Source organism: Mobula hypostoma, chromosome 11 (genome assembly GCF_963921235.1).
Source record: "Mobula hypostoma chromosome 11, sMobHyp1.1, whole genome shotgun sequence".
NCBI lineage: Eukaryota > Metazoa > Chordata > Chondrichthyes > Myliobatiformes > Myliobatidae > Mobula > Mobula hypostoma.
In genome coordinates, this window is record NC_086107.1 from 109,611,128 (window position 1) to 109,630,010 (window position 18,883).

Sequence of the window (18,883 nt, forward strand, 5' to 3'; positions counted from 1 at the left end):
AAAAAAAAATTATACTGTAGATCAGGCAGATTAAACCTAGAAGCAGCCTGGCTTTAATAGCACAGAACCACATCAAACAGGCCTCTGATCCTATAATGAGCAACACTGTCCAACATTATTGCACACAGAAAGTTTTATAATTCAGTCTCTAGGGATTTATAGCATATAAATACACTAATCTGTTTTTTGGGGTTTTGAAACTTCCGGCTTTAATTAACAAGAACCCACGTCTTGTAGATTTTATATAGGAGCGAGTTGCAGGACCAAATGTAGGCCTCAGGCTTCAATTTCCTGTAGCCTTTTGTCCATTCGTGTAGCCAGTTCCACAATTCAATAACAACAAATCACTGGGATCAATTTCATTATCTCCATTTGATCCCCAGTCCCTGGGGTCCAAAAAAAAGAGCAGAATTAGGCCATTCGGCCATCTCATTTGTGCCACCATTGCCCCTCCCAATTTTAATGCTAACTCATGTCTAGCACAACCTTTTTTCCAATACAAAACCATAAAGCATAGAAGAATTAGGCCATTCAGCCCATTAAGTCCACTCTGCCATTCCATCATGGTGAATTATTATCCCTCTCAATCTCGTTCTCCTGCCTTCTCCCTGTAACCTTTAATGCCCTGACTAATCAAGAACACATCAACCTCCTCTTTAAATATACCCAAGGACTTGGCCTCCACGGCTGCCAATGGCAATGAATTCCACAGATTCACCACCCTCTGGCTAACGAATAATTCCTCCTCATCGCTGTTCTGAAGGGACATCCTTGTTTTCTGAGGCTGTGCCCTCTGGCCCTCGACACCCCCACCGTAGGAACCATCCTCTCCACGTCCATCTTGCTCTTCTCACAAGACCATCACTCCATGATCCACAGCTCACTTGAGTAGAAATTTCCAAAAGGGTCCAAAGGGGGTTTAAAAAAACTCATCAGTAACTTCTTACTCCATCCCAAATGGAGACATTTTTAGTCAGAGTCTATGCCACCAGTTCCACTCTCTCTCCAAAGACGAAAGATCCTCACACCATCTAATGTCACCCCATCTTCTTTGCTGGGAGGAACAAAGACAACAGAAGGAGTAGGCCGCGCAAGCCTACCTCACCATCCACCGTGACGACTGATACACCTCACACAGGTACACTGGGTGATCACATGATCTACATGCACTGAATGGCCATGCTGTTCGGTACAGGAGTGAAACCCAGTGTGATCTTCTGTTGCTGAAGCCCATCCACTTCAAGGTTCCACGTGTTTTTCCACACAGAGATGACCTCCTGCACACCACTGTTGTAACGTGTGGCTATTTGAGTTACTCTCACCTTCCTGTCAGCTTGAACCAGTCTGTCCATTCCCCTCTGACCTCTCTCATTAACAAGCCATTTTCGCCCACAGAACTGTCAGTCACGATTTTTTTTTCTTGCTTTTCCCCCCAACACTCTCTGTTAACTCTAGAGACTATCGTGCATGAAAATCCCAGGAGACCAGCCGTTTCTGAGATACTCAAACCACCCCATCTGGCATCAACAATCATTAGACAGTCAAAAGTCACTCAGATCACATTTCTCCGCCATTCTGATCTTTGGTCTCAACAGGAACTGAACCTCTTGACCACGTCTGCGTGCTTTTATGTATTGAGTTGCTGCCACATGATTGGCTGATAGGATATTTGCATTAACCAGGTGAATTCGGCGTATAAGAAGAAAAACTTGTCTTGTATACAGTTGACACAGATCAGATCATTACACAGCGCACTGAGGTAGAACAAGGTAAAACAATAACAGAATAAAGTGCAACCACAGTGAAAGTGCGATGTGCAGGTAAACAATAGAAGTGCAAGATCATAACGAGGTAGATTGAGGGGTCAAGAGGGGTCTAGGGAACTCTTAACGAGTTGTAAAACCGCGGGGTAGAGACTGTCCTTGAGCTTAATGACGCACGCTTTCAGGCTTTGGCATCTTCTGCCCGATGGGAGGGGGAGAAGAGAATGTCCAGGGTAGGCAGGGCCTTCGATTACACAGTCTGCTTTACTGAGGCAACAAAACCGCGCACAGACGTTACATAACAGGACCGGGTTACTTATTAGTGACCTCTGTCAATTAGTTACTCTTCTCGTTGATGTTGCCGGACCAAGCCTTTCTGGCCCAATGAGGCCGCACCATTGCACCCATGTGACCAGTTAACCTATGAACCGGAAGGTGGGAGGAAAGCGGAGCACCCAGAGGAAACCTCCGCACGGACACAGAGAGAATGTACAAGCTCCTCACCGACGGTGGTGGGCATTCAACATGGGTCGCTGGCACTGAAATAGCTGCACGACGGGGCTGAGAAAAACCCTTCCACATGCAGCCAAAGCCAGACAGTTGCTGCTAATTCCTGCAGGAGAACTTTCTGCTTTCCCAGAGGGTGATTGAAGCCAACAGCAGAGGTGCTCTAAAGGAGAATCGAGATAAAAACACCTGTTTTAGCCCCTCACTTTGAAGTGCCTCTATAAATCTCTCCTCAGTTCCAAAGAAAACATCTCCAGACTCCCCTTGTGGCCAAAATTCTCCTGCTCTGACAGCGTTCTCATAAATCTCCTCCAAATCCCCTCCAGGATCACAGTCAGCAAGTTGCAACAGCCTTTTAAATTCTGCAAGTGGACAATCCAACCAGGTGGAATGCTTGTTCTGTGTTATTGTATTTGCAAGATTGGCTACCTGCGTGCCCCCAAGGTATCTATCGCTCGCTGCTAGAACAAGTAGATAGGATTCTAGTCAGTTGGCTGTCGAGGCACATTAGCAAATCGTAGACGCGGGAGATTCTGTGGATCAATGCACACAAAATGCCAGAGGAACTCAGCAGATCAGGCAACATCTCTGGAGAGGAATAAACAGTCCACACTTCAGGCCGAGACCCTTCATCAGGGCCGAAAAGGAAGGGGGAAGAAGCCAGAATAAGCAGGTGGGTTGGGGAGGAGTACAAACCCAGACATCCCACCTCTCCCAGAAGTTCCGGGAGTCTCCTGTATATTGATAGCAGCTCCCTGACGCCCGGAAATTATATCTTGGAAATCGATTTTTTTGAAAGCGAGCATCCTGATTGGTCTCTCTTCGTACTAAGTGGACCTATCAGTTTTCTCTGTGGGTAGGCTTTTTACAGTCGACCTCAAAAATAATGACAGTGTTGCTCGCTGCACTGTTTGCAACAGTGACTTTTCTATTGCTCATGGTGGGTTAAGACTGTAAAAGATATGTTGAGGTGAGTTTAACAGGTGTCATTCGTTCATTAGCAGAGCTAATGTTATTTAAACTAGCTGGCCAGCTGCTAAGGAGCTACTCTATTGATGTCCTACGCGATGAGGCCAAACTCCCTGTAGACTTGCTTAAGGTTGTAACAGAATAAAAAAAACGACTCCATCAAGCACATATTTTAATGTCACATTTTCTGCATATACCCAACTTGGTTTACAGATTAGACAGAATCACTAAACAAAGTAGTACATACACCCTTGGAGGTTGATGGGGAGGGGGTGGGGGGTATGGGGTTGCAGAGGGGCGGGGGTGCTACCTCCCTGAAATGAGTTTTTGCAGGGTGGGATGTCTGCAAGCTGGCAGATGATAGGCGAGACCAGGTGAGGGGAGAGGTGGGGGAAACACCGAAGTGAAAAGCTGGGAGGTGATAGGGATCTTCAGATTTTGCAGATGCTGGAAATCAAGACCACCACACACAAAATGCTGAAGGAACTCAGGCAGCATCTACAGAGGGAAACAAACTATAGATGTTTTGTGTCAAGACCTTTCATCAGTTCCTCCAGCATCCTGAGAGAGTCACATCGGCATCCTTCATTAAGGGCCTCAGCCTGCTGCCCCCGCACACAACAGCTAGATTGAGTAGACAGCCAGAGACTTTACCCAGGGTAGAATTGGCTAATACAAGGGCGCATTATGTTAAGGTGACTGGAGGATTTGGAGGGTGGAGGGAGGTGCCAGAGGTAAGCTTTTTTTAAAAACACAGAGTGGTAGGTGCATAGAATGCCCTGCCAACGCTAATGGTGGTGGTAGATTCATTAAGGACATTTGAGACCCTGAGATAAGCATATGGATTAAAAAAAGTGGGGGGCTAGGTCAGATAGAAGGGTTAGATTAATCTTAAGAGTAGGTTATAAGATTACACATTGTCATGGGCTGCAGGGTCTGCACTGTGAAGTAATGTTTTACATTCTAAAAAGAACAAATTTCACAACATACTCTCAGTGGCCACTTTATTAGGTACACCTGCACGTTAATGCAAATTTCTAATTGGCCAATCATGCGGCAGCAGCACAATGCATAAAAGCACGCAGACACGGTCAAGAGGTTCAGTTGCTGTTCAGACCAAACATCAGAATGAGGCAAGAAATGTAATCTAAGTGACTTTGACCGTGGAATGATTGCTGGTGCCAGACGGGGTGGTTTGAGTATCTGCTGATTTCCTGTTATTTCATGCAGAACAGTCTCTAGAGTTTACAGAGAATGGCACGAGAAACAGAAAACATCCAGTGAGCGGCTGTTCTGTGGGTGAAAATGCCTTGTTAATGAGGTCAGAGGAGAATGGCCAGACTGGTTCAAGCTGACAGGAAGACGACAGTAACTCAAATAACCACACATTACAACAGTGGTGTGCAGAAGAGCATCTCCGAATTCACAACACGTCAAACCTTGAAGCGAATGGGCTACAGCAGTAGAAGACCACACCAGGCTCCACTCCTGTGCCTAATAAAGCGGCCAGTGAGTTTACAGTGACTATAAACCCAGTTCTGATGAGAGTTAAACACAACTCCAGACAACTTATCATAAAACAGACTTGAAGGACAAAACTCCTCACTTCCACACTTCAGTGAACCAGACAGCCATTTATAAAGTTTTCTCCTCACTGTGGGTGAAGTAAGTTTAACCACCCCACCCCCGCCCCCAGCTTAAGTTCTATTTTATTTACTAACAAAGTTTGAATTATGCGAGGATGTGGTTTGAATCCATCTCTGGATTGACAAATTACCAGCTCAGTTATTTAATCGTAGCATCCTCTGTGCAGTTTGGTGGTTTGGACACTCATCTCTGGCCTCTGGGATCTAATCACAGACACTTAGCAAGTTGCAATCTCTCAGCAGTTTAACAGCCGCCGTCCCACCCAGGCTCCCAGAACTTACGTCGCAAGCAATACTGCATTACAGCCTTTATCTTATCACGACCTCGTGATGTCCCCAAGTACGGTACAGACACATGAATCACGTCTGAAGCTTGGCGTGCTAAAAGGCCACAATGTGGATACAGCAAGATCCCACAGAGGGCGAACAATTCACCCCCGACTGGTTAAATGGGGAGGGGCAGGATGGAAACACTGATTCACTTCGGGAACAAAAATTCAAATCTGAAGGCAGAGTACAGGGTTAACTCCAGAATTCTTAACAGTGTAGAGAAACAGAGCGATCTTGGGAGTCTATGTTCACAGATCTCTCAAAGTTGCCGTGCAGATTAATAGGGTGGTTAAGAAGGCATATGGTGTGTTGACCTTCACTAATTACGGGATTGAGTGTAAAAGCTGTGAGGTACTGTTGCAGCTCCATAAAACCTTGGTTTGACCACACTTGGGAGTATTGCGAACAGTTCTGATTGCCTCATTAAAGGATTTGGAAGCTTGAGAGAGAGAATGCAGTGGCGATTTACCAGGATGCTACCTGGATTAGAGAGTATGTCTTATGAGGGACGGTTGAGTGAGCTGGGCCTTTTCTCTGTGCGGCAGAAGGCCACTTGACAGATGCACAAGATAAGAGACACAGATCGAGTGGATAAGCCAGAGACTTTTTCCCAGGTGGTATAATTTATGATTGAGGAAAGCATAAGAATGTCAGAAGTTAAGATACACACACACACACACACACACACGCACGCACGCACGCGTAGGTGTGTGCTGTGCCAAGCCAGGGTGGTGGTAGAGACAGATACATTAGGGACATTTCAGAAACTCTTACATAGACACGTGGATGATAGAAAATAGAAAATTCAAAGTTGAAGGTAAATCTTATTATCAAGGTATATATGCGTCACCATATACAAGCCCGAGATTCACTCTCCTGCGGGGATACTCAGCAAATCAAGAGAATAGTAACCACAAGTGGATCAATAAAGGATCAAGCAGAGTGCAGAAGACAACAGACAATAAATACTTGAAGAACATGAGATAATGAGATAGCAAGTCCTTAAAGTGAGATTATTGGTTGCGGAAACATCTCAATTGATGAGTGTAGTTATCCTCTTTTGTTCAAGAACCTGATGGTTGAGGGGTAGTAACTGTTCTTGAACTTGGCGGCGTGAGTCCTGAGGCTCTTGTACCTGATGGCAGCAGTGAGAAGAGACCTGGGTGGCAAGGATCTCTGATGAAGGATGCGACTTTCCTAGTGTCGTGCAGATGTGCCCAATGGTTGGGAGGGCTTTACCGGTGATGTACTGTGCTAAGGGAAGGGTCAGGTGGATCTTGGAGTAGGTTAGAAGGTCGGCACAACATTGTGGGCCGAAGGGCCTGTACTGTGCAGTAATGTTCTATGTCATAGCAACAGCAAAAGTAACTTCAATAGTATCACACGGTTGTTAACATCTACAACCAGACAGGAGGACCCTGTCGCTGCCCATGGATCTTGCAGCCCTTCAGATATTGACATGCAAGGATGGCAACAGAGCAGCTGTGTTAGCAGAATTCGGCATTCCATCTTAAAATTTACATCACTGTGCCCACTCCAAAATCTGAGGGACAGAACAGGATTGTGGATTCAAATTACACAATGAACACATTTCCTTTAACTGAAAGGGAAAACCTTCTGAGATCTCGGACTGATCCCACAAGCTTTCAGATTTGAGGGAAAGAGTGATACAATGGTGTTATTGTCGTCAAATACATCGAGAATCAGTGGAATGCCATTCCATACCACCCAAACACAAGCATCCAAGGACAGACCACTCCAAAGACAAGTGTATCACAAGACATGGGAGAAGAATTAGGCCACTTGGCCCAACAGGTCTGCTCCACCATTCGATCATGGCTGATTTATTATCCTTCTTGACCCCGATCTCCCCATAAACTTTGACACCCCTGATTAACCAAGAACCTATCAACCTCCATTTTAAATATACTCAATGACCCGGTCTCCACAGCCGTCTGTGGCAAATAATTCCACAAATTCACCACGCTCTGGCTAAAGAATTTCCTCCTCGTCCCTGTTCTAAGAGGGGTGGGCCACTTTTCTGAGGCTGTGTCCTCTGGTCCTGGACTCCCCCACTATAGGAAACATCCTCTCCACATCCACTCCATCCAGGCCTTTCAAGTTTCGATAGGTTTTCGTGAGAACCAGCCCCCACCCCACACCTGTTCTTCTAAACTCCAGCAAGCACAGGCCCAGAGCCAATAGAACACGCCTCGTACATTAACCCTTTCATTCCCAGGATCATTCTTGTCAACCCCCTCTGGACCCTCTCCAATGCCAGCGGATCCTTTCTTAGGTAAAGGGCTAAAATAAAAGGACCCGCCACCCAGGCCATTCTCTCTTCTCGCTGCTGCCATCAGGAAGATGGCACAAGAGCCTCAGGACTTGCACCACCAGGTTCAGGATCAGTTATTACCCCTCAACCATTAGGGTCCTGAACCAGAGGGGATAACCTCATCATTAAAATGTTCCCACAACCTACGTACTTACTTTCAAGGATTCTTCATCCCATGTTCTCGATATTTATTTCTTTCTTTTTGTATTTGCAGAGTCTCCTGTCTTTTGCAGACTGGGTGAATGCTCAGTTGATGTGGTCTTTCATTGATTCTATTATGGACTTACTGAGTATGCCCGCAAGAACAAAAATCACAGGGCTGTATATGGTGACATGTATGCACTTCGAATTTTTTGAAATGCATACTCCAAATTCTCGCTCCTCTCAAAATTAATACTAAAATTGCATTTGCCTTCCTGACCACCAACTCAACCTGCAAGCTAACGTTTAGGGAATCCTGCAGGCGGACTCCCAACACGCACAGAATGCTGGTGGAACGCAGCAGGCTAGGCAGCATCTATAGGAAGAGGTACAGTTGAGATGAAGCTATACTCAGGTTGAAGGAACAGCACCTCATATTCCGTCTGGGTAGCCTCCAACCTGATGGCATGAACATTGACTTCTCTAACTTCCGTTAATGCCCCTCCTCCCCTTCTTACCCCATCCCTAATTTATTATTTATTTTCTCTCTCTTTCCCTCTCGCAATAACTCCTTGCCTGTTCTCCATCTTCTTCTGGTGCTCCCCTCCCCCTTTCTTTCTTCCAAGGCCTTCCGTCCCATAATACTCCCCCTTCTCCAGCCTTGTATCCCAGCTCTTGGCTCCATCCCTCCCCCTCCTGTCTTCTCCTATCATTTCAGATCTCCCTCTCACCCTCCCACTTTCAAATCTCTTACTATCTCCTTTCAGTTAGCCCTGACGAAGAGCCTCGGCCCGAAACGTCGACTGTACCTCTCCCCATCGATGCTGCCTGGCCTGCTGTGTTCCACCAGCATTTTGTGTGTGTCTTGCTTGAATTTCCAGCATCTGCAGATTTCCTCGTGTTTGAGGACTCCCAGGGCCATTTGCGCCTCTGAATTTGCTCCCCATTTAGAAAATAGTCTGCACTTTTATTCCCTACCAAAGTGCATGACCGCGAACTTCCCTACACAGTATTCCATCGGCCACTTCTTTGTCTTTTCTCCAAACCTGCCCAATATTGAGGAAGTATGAAAGGACAGAGCATAATGCAGAATGGAGCGTTACAATTTTAGAGAAAGCACGGGACAGGTAGACGATAAGGTGCAAGGGCCGCAATGAGATAGACCGAGGGTTCACCTTTAATAGAGGAGGTCCATTAAAGAATCTGATAAGGAAATCAGAATGCTTGGTGGTCACAGGAACCACACACCAGATTAAGGAGCCACGGCTGATGCAGGGGTTTTGGGCTCAAATCGCCCGTAGGTGCAACACTCAACCTGCGACGGGGGTCCGCACTCAGCTCAGGCAGAAATACGAGATGCCGGCCGCACTGGACAGCTGCCCTGTGGTCTCAGCCTCAGGGCATGAACAAACCCGGGACTTCCGGGGGGAGGAAGGTCACACTGGGCTGCCGTGCACCATCGAATGGCCGCTCACTGCCCGACCCACGTTCGCTGGACGGCTCGTTTTGTCGTTTTGTTGGGTCACGTTGCCTCCTTGAGGGCTCAGCAGTGGGAAAGGTGACCAACCCCAAACTTCAGGGCAACAACACTTCAGAGGACCTATCCTGAGCCTAATAGATTCATGCACTGGTGAAGTACATGAAGTTCTAGCTGTACTTCATTGGGAGCTTGAGGAGATTTGGCACGCCATCATAGACTAGCAAATGTCTACAGATGTACCATAGACAGCATTCTGACTGGTTACATTTCAGCCTGGTGTGGAGGTTGCACTGCACAGGATTGAAAAGGGCAATCAGTAAGGCAATACCGTAAGATACAGGGGCAGAATTAGGCCATTTGGCCCATCGAGTCCGCTCCGCCATTTCATCATGGTTAGTCCAATTTTCCTCTCAGCCCCAGTCTCCAGCCTTCTCCCCGTATCCCTTCATGCCCAGACCAATCAAGAATATATCAACCTGGCGTCACCTCCACGGCTGCCTGTGGCAAAAAAATTCCACAGATTCTCCACTCTCTGGAGAAAGAAATTCCTCCTCATCTCCGTTCTAAAAGGACGCCCCCCTATTCTGAGGCTGCGCCCTCTGGTCTTAGACTCTCCCAACAGAGGAAACATCCTCTCTACACCCACTCTATCGAGGCCCTTCACCATTCGATAGGTTTCAATGACGTCTACCCCTCATCCTTCCGAATTCTAGTGACACCTCAAGAAGGCGACCCTCACCATCCAGGACACACCCTCTGCTCATTCCCACCATCGGGGAGGAGGTACGGGAGCCTGAAGATGCACAAAATCCCAACCCCTGTTCGTTCCCCTCCACAGATGCTGCCTGACCTGTTGAGTTCCTCCAGCGTTTTGTGTGTGCTGCTCAAGTTAGAGAGCAGAAGATGGCGGGAGGAGAAGATGGCAACGCGGCGCAGCTCTCCGGTGAAATGGTATCATATCGTATTTGTAAGTAGGATGCCGTGCACAATTCTGATTTGATGGAGGCAGACGTGAGAAAGCACAGAGGAACTTCTGGAGAAATTCCTGAAATGCCCGGTTTGCTGCCGCTGCTACTGTGCAATCGAGAATCTCCGGAGGGAAGGCCCCAAAATCCCCGGCTTTGCCTGCTGCTGGCAACCGAGGCTGGGGTCGAAGCGTTCGGCAGAGATGGTGCTCGGTGCTCGGTGTCGGAGGCTCGAAGTTTTCCGACCACTCAGAGTCGGACTGTGGTCGGGCATGGCAGGATGAGTTTTCTTCCTTCTCCCGTCTGCGTGAGATCTGGGACTTTCGAGAGACTTCGAACCTTTTTTTTACTGTGCCCAAGGCTTGTTCTTCATCAAGTTATGGTATTGTTGCACTGTTGTAACTATATCTTATAATTGTGTGGTTTTTGTTAGTTTTTCAGTCTTGGTCTGTCCTGTTTCAGTGATATCACACCGGAGGAATATTGTATCATTTCTTAATGCATGCATTACTAAATGACAATAAAAGAGGACTGCATGTCCTCATATTCTAATCTAATCTAAATGGGGTTTAAAAGATGCAAACACATTAGGCCAGGGGTGGGGGGGGGGGGAGAACACAGTGAAGAAGCAAGGGGTAAAAGGTCAAGGTTAATGGTACCGGAACTAAACTGAAATCCTGGTGAAGAGAGAAAAGCCAAGGTTAAAGGTCAGCATTTTCTGGTTTATTTCAGGTTTCTTGCATCTGCAGCTTTCTTCGTTAGGATTCCTGAGTTTAACTCACTGTGCCTCACTCCCCCACCCCCATCAGAGAAGCCCACCTCAAACCACCGCCCCTCCCTCTGCCACCATTTCCGCTTTCCTTCTTTTGATTGTTCTCCCTCGTCGACTCACACAAGGTACTTTCACCCGCTTCTGCTGCAACTACAAACACACTTTAACCTCCAGTTTCCGCCCCCCGCCCCCCCCCACAACCAACCCAATGCTGGCGGAGGGGCCCCTAGACCCAGTTTGGTTCTCCACAGCTGCCAGTGAGTTCCTCCAGCACCTTGCGCATGCTGCTCTAGATTTCCAGCATCTGCAGAATCTCCTGTTTATAAAGGTGTGATATTCTGCAGATGTTGGGAATCTAGACCAACACACACACACACACGTCAGGCAGCATATACAGAGGGGAAAAAACAGCCATTTCACAGTCCTGATAAAGTGTCCCAACCTGAAACATCGACTGTTTACTCCCCTCCATAGATGCTGCCTGGCTTACTGAGTTCCTCCAACATTTTGCTGAAGGGGAAAGAGAAGAGGGATTTAACCAATTGGATTGGTCTTCTGAGGAGCTAGCAGGGACTCAATGGGCCAAATGGCCTTTACTTGCATCACACAATTCAATGAGGAACTATTATTACAAGTTCACTTCTTTGAAAGAGGAAAACAAACAGCAAGTCAAAGGGGAAACAGGCACTTTGCTAATCAGGGTTGGGCATGAATGGGACTGAACAATATCGGAATGAAAAGGATTACTGTGAGCCTTCTGCCACACAGCCCAGTCTCCTCCACGTTCCACGCAGACGGCTAAGCTCCAATTGTCAACAACCCACTTGTGCTCGGCGTTAACCTCTGACCTTCTCATTTAGTCAGAAACAAACAGTTATCCCTGTGAATTACCCTGCCAAATCCTGGCTCTAAATCCTAAATCGATTGCTGGGTATACTTAAAGCAGAGGTTGAGTGGTTCTTGATTCGTAAGGTGGGGGGAGGGGGTGGGAAGGGAGGCGGCTGGAGAACTGGGGCTGAGAGGTAAAGTAAACCGGCCTTGATCGAACAATGGTCTAAATGGCCTAGCTCTGCTCCTGTCTTAAAACAACACAAAGATCGTCTTCTTGGTGGGCAGCGCAGTCACTTTACAGCCCCACTAATCGGGTGGTTCGATTCCCGCCGCTGCCTGTAAGGATTTTGTACGTTCTCCCGACAGGCGGGTTTCCTCCGGGTGCTCCAGTTTCGTCCCACGTTCCAAAAACGTATGGGTTAGGGTTCGCAAGCTGTGGGCTTGCTACGGTGCTGCTGGAAGCACGGCGACATTTGCGGGCTGCCCCCAGCATACCCTCGGCTGTTGATGCAAAACGACTCATTTCCTTATAGGTTTTGGTGCAGATGTGACAACTAAAGCCAATCCTAAAACCTTATTCTTCTTTGTGCAGGCCACAGAAGGTGAGGGTGGTAGCCCACCAGTACGTCACTGCCTCTCTTCATTCAACTCTCAGAATAAACCGAGGTGCCTCCTGTCCTGTCCCAGGACCCTATCTATCCTAACGTCTCTTAGGCGTTCCAGCATATCCTCCTTCTCAACCTCAACACATTCCAGCACATTAGCCTGTTGTACACCGACCTCACCAAGGCCCCTCTCACTGGTGAATACTGAAACAAAGATTCCAGTAAGGACCTCCCTTGCGTCCTCCAGCTCATGTTTCCTTTTATCCATGGCGTTGGCGTGTGGCCAAGTGGTTAAGGCGTTCGTCTAGTGATTTGAAGGTCACTAGTTCGAGCCTTGGCTGAGGCAGCGTGTGTCCTTGAGCAAGGCACTTAACCACACGTTGCTCTGCGATGACACTGGTGCCAAGCTGTATGGGTCCTAATGCCCTTCCCTTGGACAACATCGGTGGCGTGGAGAGGGGAGACGCAGCAGGGGCAACTGCCGGTCTTCCATACAACCTTGCCCAGGCCTGCGCCCTGGAAACCTTCCAAGGCGCAAATGCATGGTCTCATGAGACTAACGGATGACTATATCCATGATCAGTTCTACCCTCACTCCAGTCCACATAAGTGTAGAACACCTTGGGGTTTTCCTTAACCCTACTCACCAAGACCTTCTCAGGTCTCCTTCTAGCCCTGTGTCCACTCCTGAGCTCATTTTTGGCTACTTTACAACTCTCAAAGGACTGCCTGATCTTTGCTTGAAGATACAGGAGCCTCAGGGCTCACCCCTCCAGGTTCTGGAATTATTAACACTCTTGAACCAAAGGGGATAACTTCACTTGCCCCATCACTGAAATGTTCCCATATCCAATGGACTCACTTTCAAGGACTCTTGTTATCATGTTTTTGATATTTATTGCTTATTTATCTATTATTATTATTATTTCTTTTTGTGTTTCTGCAGCTGGTTGTCTTTTGCATATTGGTTGGGTGCAGTATTTCATTGATTCGATTGTGTTGCTGTGAATGCCCGCAAGAAAATAAATCTCAAGATTACACATGTGCGTTGATCACGGCCAGTGGCGTAGTGGCATCCACACCAGACCTCCAGGCGAGTCGTTCCGGGTTCGAGCCCATCCGGCCCCTTGCACGCATTCCATCTGCGTTGGGTTGAGTATCAAGCGAACAACTTGACCTCGTTAAAAAACAGACAAAGTTGCTGAAGAAACGGTAAGGTTGCCGCCCGATGTGCCACAAAGCGCGAAGAGGAACAACAACAATGTACTTTGATGATAAATTTACTTTGAACTTTCTACAGAGACAAAAAACTTTTTTTTTAAAGTTATTTTCCTCACTAGCCGCCGACTGGCTGACATTGTTGTTCTGCAAGTTAATAACAATCTCTGCCAACAAAGCCAAATCCACTAGGAGCCCTTAATTGCACTGCGGGGCTGATTTACAATTAGTTCAGAGCCAGACCCATCTTCAATCAACTATTACACTCGACTTATGATAACAGTTAAGATACCACCCACTCCCTCTTCCTAACTAGGTGCTTAGCCGTCTTGTTTGTTAGGCGAGGTTATTAAAATATTTGCTTTCCCACCCAAGTGAGACCTTTGAACCCAGGTGCTGGACACCTGCCAGGCTGGTAAAGGGCCAGATCCTGAAAAGGGTCAAAGGTCACAACCAGAGCAAACCCTGCCCTGGAGTGAGTATGTATGTATATATATACACACACACACACACACACACAGTTATCACTCACGGAAAAAGAGAGACAGAAAAACAGGAAATGCAGTGGTTTTTTTTAAAAAAAGTGAGACAAAAAAACTTGCTGCTGTTTACGGGTGGGGACCAATCCTTTACAAGAGATTTTCCCGCAGGCTTGCCAGAGTACATGTTCTGCAGCACCGGGAGCTTGAAAGATTTGGCCATGCGGAGAGACCCCGCCCAAGGTTTAAAACCTGCCCGTTCTCGCTCACCGGGTTCGGGGCCCATCTGCTTTCAATCGCGCTGTCGCTTCCAGCCCCGGGGGCAGACAGCTGCGCCGGCGGCCAGCCACTTCCCCGAGCGCTCCATTCGCCCGAGACGTCGGCAATCCAAGCCTGTCCCCACAGGAAGCAATTGTTCAAGCTGGGCTCTGCTTAAAAAGGCGCTCCGTGAACCACTTTGCATGCTGCTTCAGTACAGCAAGGGACATCTCTAGGACAGAAGCCAATGTCCGGCAAACAGAGGTGACCCAAAGCCTGGAGAAATACCCTCCGCTTGCCCGGACAATTGAGGTTCTGTCACTCCAAAGAATAAACTGCACAGACTGAGAAAATTCAGCTCCATCATGGGTGCTAGCCTGGTAGTATCCAAGACATCTTCAAGGAGCGGTGCCTCAGAAAAGGTGGTGTCCATCATTAATGACCTCCATCACCCAGGACATGCCTTGTTCTCACTGTTACCATCAGAACGGAGGTACAGGAGTCTGAAGGCACACACTCAGTGATTCAGGAACAGCTTCTTCCCCTCTGCCATCCGATTTCTAAATGAACACTGAACCCATGAACCCTACCTCACTATTTTCTTGTACTACTTTAACTATTGAATATACATATGCTGTAATTGAACTTTTTAAAATGTATTTATCATGCATTGTACTGTACTGTTGCCGCAAGGTTAACAAATTTCCCGATGTATGCCAGTGATGGTAAACCCAATTCTGATTCAAGAGAAGGGCAGCCTCACCAATCTCCTGAAACACTTACTCCTCCTTCAGAACTGTAGTGTACAATCTACAAAATGGGCTGCTCCGGAAGGAATTCACAAATCTATGACCTTCACTGTTCGAGGTGCAAGGGCAGGAGGCAGACCAGATCACTTCTGCCCCACAGGTCGCCCTCCAGGTCACACAGACACCCTTCTTGGTGGCTGGGTCGAAGACCTGGAACTCTTCTCCCCACCCTCCCTACCTGGAGCCACTTCACCAGAAGGAAGGCGACTGTACGAGGCAGCACCCGACCGACACCCTCAAGGGAAATTGGGAACGGGCGCTTCGGCAGGGCCGACTGTCTGCTCCCCTTTCAGGGATCCCTTCGTGCCCGGCTGTCCTTGGAGAGGGAGCACGCTGTCACGATGTGTACAGTGTGGGGGAATTCCAGGAACAGTGCGTCACCCAGGGAACTGACTATTCAATAATTACAATCAATTATGACTTGAGCTTGTTAACTGCCTTGTAAATACTTGATGTTTATATTTTGTATAAATAAACCTTTGTTAAAAAAAGTTCTTTTTTTTGCGCAATTAATTTTATATATACACACTGAAATTCAGGGGTTTTTCCCCCTATTATTATGTATTGCATTGTACTGCTGCCACAAGATTCACAACATACGCCGGTGATGTTAAACCCGATCCGGATTCGGGTGTGTCTTTTCAGCAATGCTCAAACCCCAAAGGATGAATTAGTGGATTTTTAAAAGGAACGACAGAGCCCAGACAGCTGAAGACACAGGCAGTCAACATCAGAAGAACACGGTAAACCGCGGATGCAGGATGTCGGGGACCTGAGGTCATTGAGAGAACACTCAGCAAAGACGAAAGCCCTTCGGCCTAAATGGTCACCTCAGACCAATACACCCACCCTCGCTAGTCCCATTTGGCCTACATCCTCTAAACCCAGCCCAGGGTCCATGGGCCCCTCCGTTAATGAGAGGGGTCCATGACATATAAAAAAAAAGGTTGGGAGCCCCTACTCCATGGACCAATCCAAATAGCTTTTAAGTATCTCTGAGGATCTGACCTTGACCCAGCATTTCGATGCAGCTACAAAGGAGGCACGACAGCAGCTATATTTCATTAGGAGCTTGAGGAGATTTGGTACGTCACCAAAGACACTCGCAAATGTCTACAGATGTTCTGTGGAGAGCATCCGAACTGACTGCATCACTGTCTGGCACAGGGTCAAAGTAAGCTGCAGAGAGTTGTAAAATTAGTCAGCTCCACCATGGACACTAGCCTCCACAGTATCTTCAAGGGACAATGCCTCAAAAAGGGGGCGTCCATCATTAAGGACCCCCATCACCCCAGCCATGCCCTGTTCTCATTGCTACCATCAGGGAGGAGGTACAGGAGCCTGAAGGCACACACTCAATGATTCAGGGCCAGCTTCTTCCCCTCTGCCATCCGAGAATAAATATAAACGTACACACATTCCATTTAAAACATCTAAACCCAGTATATTTACCTAAACCTGTAATTCTTGATTCCCCCAGCCCAGGTGAAAGACTGCACGCCTCCACCCACCCTGTCTACATCCTGATACACTTTGGAACCAAAACCACAAAACAAAACTGCAATAGCTAGAAATCCAGAACAAAAATCAGACCCAAATCAGTTTAATATCACCCGCTCATGTCCTGAAATTTGTTGTCTTTGCAACAGCAGTACAATGAAATATATAATAATAGAAAAAAAACTGGATTACAGTAAGTATATATATTAAAGAGTAAGTTAGATAAGTAGTGCAAAAATATAAAAAAAATCTAGTGAGGTACTGTTCTTGGGTTCAATGTCCATTCAGAAATTGGATGTTAGGGGGAAGAAGCTATTCCTGAATCATTGAGTGTGTGTCTTCGGGCTCCTGCACCTCCTCCCTGATGGAGAACAGGGCATGACCTGGGTGATGGGGGTCCTCAATAATGGACGCCGCCTTTTTGAGACATCACCTCAAAACAGAGGATAACGGGGACTCAAAATTCCGAGGAAAGGTCACCGACCCAACACACTGACTGCGCTTCTCTCCCCAGGGGTAACCTGGCCCGCTGAGTACTTCGGGCAGGTTCAGTTGTTTGAGAAGTTTCTCAACTGGTTAACACTTAGCCTGGGGGTACAAGAGTTCACCGGTACATCCTCAAGTTTCGGCAAACTCTTATTAGAACATTACCTTTAAATTTCATCCTCCCTCTCCAACACACCCAGCCTCATTCCACCTACAACAGCCCGAATATACAAAAAATTCGTCCAACCTCCCCAGTCTGAAATACTATTTCACTTTAAATTAAATAATCTTTTGAATGGGTGCGAATAAAAGACTACGTTAAAGTTAGGGCCAGTGGAAGGCCTCTTTAAGAACGTTTAAAGTTCTCTTACACAAGGCGTTAGAAAACACCACCGCACGCAACGACTTCTACAAGCTGCAGCGACGGATAAAGTGCCTTTTTAAAAATAAATTTTAGAAAGGAAGTGAATTTGAAATGTTTGTGAAAGCCGATAGTTCCATTAAACTTCATTCCAAGAGTAGTCGTAACGCAAAAGATCCGCTCAGTCCCAGAAGAAAACTTTACAAAACTTTTCAAAACTTTATCCAAACTTTCTGGTTTTTTTCACACCCCCCCCCCCACCCACCCCTTTTGCGCCTGTCCGCACACAAAGTTACCTGGATGAACTGAATAGTAAGAGCACTCTTGCCTACACCGCCGCCTCCGACCACCACCAGTTTGTATTTCTCCTGAGGACCACCGTCTTTATTGCTCATTATCCCGGCACACGAAAGCCAAGTTAGGGGAAGCGGGGCAGAGCGAAGCCGGGACACCGGGGCCGCTGCTTCTGGGGTTGGGCTCAAACACAAACTCCGACGTCCCCTGCCATATGCAAATGCGATGCTAATTCATACATAAATATTAATCGCGACGCAAACCTCGTTTGCTCTCAGCCTGGCGCTTCCCTTATTTGGTGAGCTTCTCAAGCGTCCCGCCGGAGACCATGAGGTTCCCGTGGGGTCCTAAAGCCACTCTCGCACAATTTCAATTGTAGTTCAGCTCTTGTGGTTACTGGTTCTTGATGGCGAGTAATACTTGAGCCGGGCATTCAAGTAAAACAAAACAGACCATCTGGTCATCGTATCGTGCTGAAAATTAGGGGGGAAAAAACTGCAGATGCTGTAAGTCTGAAATAAAGTAGAAAATTCTGCAAACACTCAGCAGATCCGACTGCCTCTGTAGAGAGAGGAGAGTGTACCCGGGCTTGAGACTTTAGCTGTTTCCCTTTCAACAGTAGCCGAATTTTCCAGAATTTTCTGTTTCGTTATCTTTGAATTACTGTTCACGTTCTTAAAGGACTTAAATATTAACTTTTTTTTGTTATGTACATCGAAACATACAGTTCATCATTCGTGTCAAGTCAAGTCAGTGAGGTTTGTGCAGGGCTGCCCGCAAGGGTAAAATATCACCTGTATATGTTGTGAAATTTGTTATATCTGCGGCAGTGGTACAATGTACTACATAATAGTAGGAAAAAAACGTAAATGATGGTATGTGTATATATAAAATAGTTAAATTAAATAAGTGGTGCTAAAATAGAAATAAAAAAGTAGTGAGGTAGTGTTCATGGGTTCAATGTCCATTCAGAAATCGGATGGCAGAGGGGAAGAAGCTGTTCCTGAATCATTGAGTGTGTGATTTCAGGCTTCTGTACCTCCTTCCTGATAGTAGCAATGAGAAGAGGGCATGTCCTGGCTGATGGGGGTCCTTAATGATGGACGCTGCCTTTCTGAGGCATCACTCCTTGAA

At 47.0% G+C, this 18,883-nt stretch overlaps 1 protein-coding gene across 1 annotated transcript in view; it reads right to left on the reverse strand.

The window, feature by feature from the left end:
* The window catches only part of LOC134354094 (ras-related protein R-Ras2-like), a 63,051-nt gene extending 45,087 nt beyond the window's left edge, over window positions 1–17,964 (reverse strand). Inside the window, exon 1 of the mRNA XM_063062846.1 lies at window positions 17,752–17,964. Within this exon, the coding sequence (XP_062918916.1) occupies window positions 17,752–17,850 (99 nt within the window). The 5' untranslated portion in view covers window positions 17,851–17,964. The remainder of the gene's footprint in view (window positions 1–17,751) is intronic.
* Window positions 17,965–18,883: the final 919 nt, after the last annotated feature.